This window comes from Mytilus californianus, unplaced genomic scaffold, assembly GCF_021869535.1.
Source record: "Mytilus californianus isolate M0D057914Y unplaced genomic scaffold, xbMytCali1.0.p SCAF_5, whole genome shotgun sequence".
In the NCBI taxonomy this organism is placed as follows: domain Eukaryota; kingdom Metazoa; phylum Mollusca; class Bivalvia; order Mytilida; family Mytilidae; genus Mytilus; species Mytilus californianus.
This window is the reverse complement of record NW_026262701.1, coordinates 101,415,197-101,420,779: the sequence shown is the minus strand read 5'-3', so window position 1 is coordinate 101,420,779 and position 5,583 is coordinate 101,415,197. Positions and strand designations below refer to the sequence as shown.

The 5,583-nt window shown below is 32.6% G+C and overlaps 1 protein-coding gene across 1 annotated transcript; it reads left to right on the top strand.

Annotated features, from left to right (window-relative positions):
• Nucleotides 1-211: 211 nt before the first annotated feature.
• LOC127702152 (alpha-latrocrustotoxin-Lt1a-like) lies at nucleotides 212-4,590 on the top strand. The gene is made up of 2 exons (XM_052206257.1): nucleotides 212-373; nucleotides 3,208-4,590. The coding sequence occupies exon 2, from the start codon at nucleotides 3,241-3,243 to the stop codon at nucleotides 4,381-4,383; it is 1,143 nt and encodes a 380-aa protein (XP_052062217.1). The 5' UTR covers nucleotides 212-373; nucleotides 3,208-3,240; the 3' UTR covers nucleotides 4,384-4,590.
• Nucleotides 4,591-5,583: the final 993 nt, after the last annotated feature.

Here is a 5,583-nt window from a genome sequence, read left to right as displayed (position 1 = left end):
TGGGGAGAGATATAACAGATACAGTCACATTATTTGCAAGAAGAAACAAAAGATAGCATGTATAGCCGGTAATGTGGAAAAGTAGCTGCTTTTACCATGCTTTTGTTTGTTCAAATAATTTTGTTGCCATCGGCATCTGCAAGAGGAAAGAAAAATTTACCGGAAATTTGTTTTTCATTATAAATGTCGAATCCGGCGGGGAAAGGACGTAATCCGTAATTTAACACACCTGGCTTGTCAGCATATAGCACACCTTTTATATATACAATAATACATGTATGTAGGTAACACTTGGACTAATACATTTCAGACGTTTATTTTATAAAAGTCAACTACCTGCAACGTTATAGAGCTCTACATTCAGAAAGGAGAGGTCAGTCAGTCTTCATTTACCATGTTTACAGTTTATACAGTAATACATGTAAACATGTGTAATAGTTAATAACTATTACAATAAGTAGTCATAAATAGAGGACCCAACACATATATGTCTATACTAAATTAATCCCTTACCATAAAAATAACCCTGTATCACTTGAACTTGGCAGACTAGTTGCTGTACTTGTGGTGTCATGCATCACAGGTCAAACTCTGTAAACATCTGTTTAAAATTCCATTTAGGTAATTGACAAATTTAATAACACTATAATATTACATGTATATGATAATATTAAGTACTTGTTTGATGGGTCTTAGTCCCTTTGCATTTCAATGATGAAGTTGTAGAACACTTAAATTACCATTCTTTGATGATATTTTTGCTTTAAACTGGGTTTAGTATATATATATATATATATATAATGATATATACTAACAATTACCAGGAATTGTCTAATTATACTGCAGGGAACTTTTTTTAAATAATTCTAATACATGTATATGTAAAATAAACAGCAATCATTGTCCTTTTCTATATTTGGATATTTCTGGTCACACGATGAAACTTTCTACAAAAGTTTATGCAAAGACAGATGATTTTCTGTTTCCTATTGTTAATTTTCCATTTTTGGATGGTGATGTTTCTCTGGCCCCTTTCAGGTGTGTCAAAAGGGTAAGCAGATGGCCATATTGGTCGTCATCTGTGAAACAGACATTTCATAACAGTTAACCAACTAGTGATGGTGTCCGTAAAATTTTCGAAGGGGAGATTTCAACTTCCCCACTTAAAACTTTAGGTTTAATAGCTACATTGTACATGTACCTTGTAAGCAGCAAGTAACCCTCATTATAGGGAATGTGAGCTCTTGAATATCATATTAACCATGTTAACTGGGAAATAAATACTCCATGTTCAGGCAGTACTGTAATGTTGCTACATAGAAATGAAAAGTTCACAATTGGGAAGCTTACATGTAAATCATCTTGTGTCTTGAAGTTTTGTTCTCAACTGACCCTGATTGTCAATTTCTAGATGTAAGATAAGAAATGAGGCAGACTTAACAGTATCTGTTGTATCCTTTACTCCAAATTCGAGGGGAAAGACACGTTTAACATAGTTTCCAAACAGAATTATTTAGTGAGAGGACATTATCTCTTTAGCGGAACATGAAGTTAAAGGATAATGCTAGCTTTTTAAGAAGCTCCTGTTTGAAGTCAGTCACATGATTAAGTCTGAATTTTGTTACCACAATTTCTTTCATAGATACAAAGATTTGATTTGGTAGTTTGGCTGTACCTGTAGAATTCTTATTACAAACAGGATATATATATATCACATCCTAATTTTACAATGATATTGTTGATAATGGAGCCAATTAATTTAGATACAATCCATGTAAACTCAATGATCCTTTGAACATGTTGAATAAACCTTATCAATTTAACACATAGTAAGATCTTTGAATATTGTTTATCAGTACTAATTTACATTGATTTTGTTTTTGATATTTTAAAACAAAACTAAAAATGAATTCCAACACATTTACATGTATGGTCCCACATTCTGTCAAAACTACATCTACATGATCTATGTACTTATTTTCAAAAGATCATGCTTTTCTCAGACTGTTTATGAAGTCTTTACACTAAGTCTGTTGGATGTGTACTGATTGATATTTTCAGTATTGGTGTCACCATGTGTGGTTTGAAAACACTATAACAATTATATTTCCCTTGAAGTTCTACATTGGCTACTGTACTGCATCAGGGCACTGATCTGATCCTGATCCTTTAATTTCAAAGTTGACATGGCCGTTTACAAAAATTGTCTATGGGTGCCATCTTGTTAATGTCAACTATGATATAAGTCTGCCAAATGATTTCTCATTGTAATTTTCAATATTATTTGTTGAGGCATAGAATCAAAAATAAGGTTATATAGATCTTGATAACACTCCACATTCTCTATGAATTCACCTTCATAATCATGAGCTGTTCTTTTGTAGTTTATTATTTTGATTGAGCAATGCAAGTTTTTTTATGTGTCTAAGACCTCCCATTTTAACAGCAATAAAAGTACTTCTCCTTTGCTTTGGGTTTTGTCAAGTGTGTGTTATGATTTGTACGGTGAATTACTACACCACATCCCCCCAAATTTTCCATCAGAGACTAGCCCCAGACTATTTGGTTGTGATTAAGCTTTTACTTGCCAGCAGAAGATTGTTCCCTTCCCATGAATCAGAAGTTGAACATTTCAGTTCCTTACAAGCCAGACATCACATGCATACAGTTTTTCTGTCTGTTTTATAATGACAGTTTCAAAACACTGAACAATGGTAGTCCATCTAATCCAGTCCAGTAACATAGATGACTTTGCAGTATTTATGGAATATTAAACTTTTTCAGACGGACGTTTTAATTTTTTTTAATTTTTTAGATGACAGACAGACATTTAAAACTGAATTATTGTCAAGGTGTGCATTATTTTTCATTCAAAGTAGATTCCATACTGTTTATCTCAGCAGTTTGATTACAGATGTCTGGATTACTTAAAGCTTAGAAGTTTCATCAATGTAACAGGTTTATTTAAACTGTGTATGACTTATCCACCACCAATAGTAGATGTGCTGTGGATAAGGTTAGAATCTTTGACTGTAATGTTGAGATAACAATTTACAAAATTAGCTTTATGTTGTGTTAACATTGAATATTGAATGATGTTCACATATCCTCTGTTTTAAATCATGTCTGCTTTATATCTTGAGTATCATTTTTCATGTTTTTAATACTTGTGCATGGTAAATAATGTTTTTTTGTATTATCTTCCAGATAATAACTCCTGTGAGAAAAAATGTTTAGATAATGACCAGTCGTTATTCAAGAAACAGTATGCAGGATCTATTCACTTCGCTGAGAAATGGAAGTGCTCAGCTACTGACCGAGTATAAAAAGAATGGTGGTTATATGGATATTGTTGATTCTGAAGGGAAATCCTTATTAATACACAGCCTATTTGATCAGAAGATTGCAAGGACAAAATTGTTAATTAAACTAGGCTGCAACATTAATCTTGGCACAAAAAATGGATTATCTCCCTTGCATGTGGCATGCATACAGAAAAGTTTGCCACAGGTTGAATTGTTAATGGAAAGTAGAGCAAATATAAAAGTTAAAACTGAAATCGGAAGAACACCTCTGATGCAAGCCATTATTACAGGTAGTTACCAGATTGTAGAAAAGCTTTTGACATTAGGGTCAGATGTGAATGTTTTTGACAATATAAGAAACACTCCACTTCAGATAGCATTGCTAATGAAAAGAGAAGATATTGCAGATTTACTTGTCAGACAGAAGGGAATAAATTTATCATTGTCATTCCGTTGTCGTATTGATGAAGACTTTTTATATATTACTAGATACCTTCTTCAAAATGGAGCTAATCCTTTTGAAAGAGGCCAATCTAGTAGCAGACAGAAAGCTTTCTTTCCAGCAATGCTTGATTTGGAGATTGTTTCTTCTCAAGAATTTTCTTCAAAAGTTGAACCGATCTATAAGGAAATTTTTACAGAGTATGGACTGTCTACTGCATTTTACACAAAGAACAGAATGCTACAGGAATTTCTTAACTGTAGTCCGATTTTACGTTTGTTTGAAATTGAACCCACATTACAAATTAGTGTTGATCGATGTGTAAATAAGGTCTTTAACAAATTTTTGTCAATACTTAAAACTTTGAGTGGCCTTGGTCTTGTTTTCCCAATAAGTAAAGATATTTGGCAATGTGAATGTGATAATACAAGACTTGTTGATATTGTGAACCAGCTTAAAAATCAACAAGCATTTTGGTCAGTGATGTATTCCTTACGTCAATCTCCACCTTCACTGAAACAACAGTGTCGTACAGCTGTAAGGTCTCAGTTAACATTTGGTGTGACATACAAGGTACAACAACTTCCTTTACCAGAACAAATAAAGCGATATTTATGTTTTCCAGAAATCAAATAATTATTATACATGTATTGATTATGCTTCTTTTTTTTTCTTTTTGAAATTGTTAGAAGTAATAAATATTGGTGCATTACTAGTGCCGATGAGATATACGGTAATGAGAAATTGTAAAATGGTATAATTATAAATGCAGTGTCACGTTTGTGGGCATAGAAATATTATTTTGAAACTTGTTATATATATTGATATTAAATTTTGAATATATTAGTGTTTTGAAAATAAATTATTTGCAGTACAATGGGTATAAGAAAACCACCCTATAAATGGGAGATAATCGCAAAAGTGGATTAAACATGACAGAATCTCAAAACTAATAGCAGACATTAATATAAAAATTAGGAGATGTGGTATGATTGCAAATGAGACAACTATCCACCAGAATTCAAATGAAATGGATACTGTAAATTCAGAAATTATTGCGATGTTTTTATTATTGCGAAAAATGCGACAGTGTTATAATCGCAATAATTTAAACTCGCATTTTGAAATTTTTTATTTGAATTAAACAGGATTGTTCTCAATATCGCAAAAATTAAAATCGCATTTAATTCTAAAATTGCAAAATCGCAATAATAAATACACGCAATAATTTATGAACTTACAGTATTAGAAATTATAGGTCACCGTATGGCCTTCAACAATGAGAAAAAGCCATACTATATAGTAAGCTTTAAAAGGCCCTGTCATGAAAAATGTGAAACAATTCAAAAGAGAAAACTAATGGCCAGGACCTTTGTTTTTCACGAATTGTATTGTTACAAATTAGGCCGGGCCTAATTTGTAACAATACAATTTGTGAAAAACAAATATGACAACCATGAACAAACAACATCTACTGAATGTCAGCTTCCAATTTAAAGTACTTTTGATGGTGTTCACACAGTCTTTGTAAACAGGGTGTTTCCTAGGGATTAGATGGGAATTTCTCTTATTATACGACCGCAAAAAAATTTTGTGGTCGTATATTGGTATGACGTTGGCGTCGTCGTTGTCCGGTGTCAGCGTCGTCGTCGTCCGAAGACACATTGGTTTTCGCACTCTAACTTTAGTTTAAGTGAATGGATCTCTATGAAATTTTACCATAAGGTTCAATACCACAAAAGGAAGGTGGGGATTGATTTTGGGGGTTATGGTACCAACAGTTAAGGAATAAGGGGCCAAAAAGGGGCCAAAAATAAGCATTTTTGTAACTTCCAG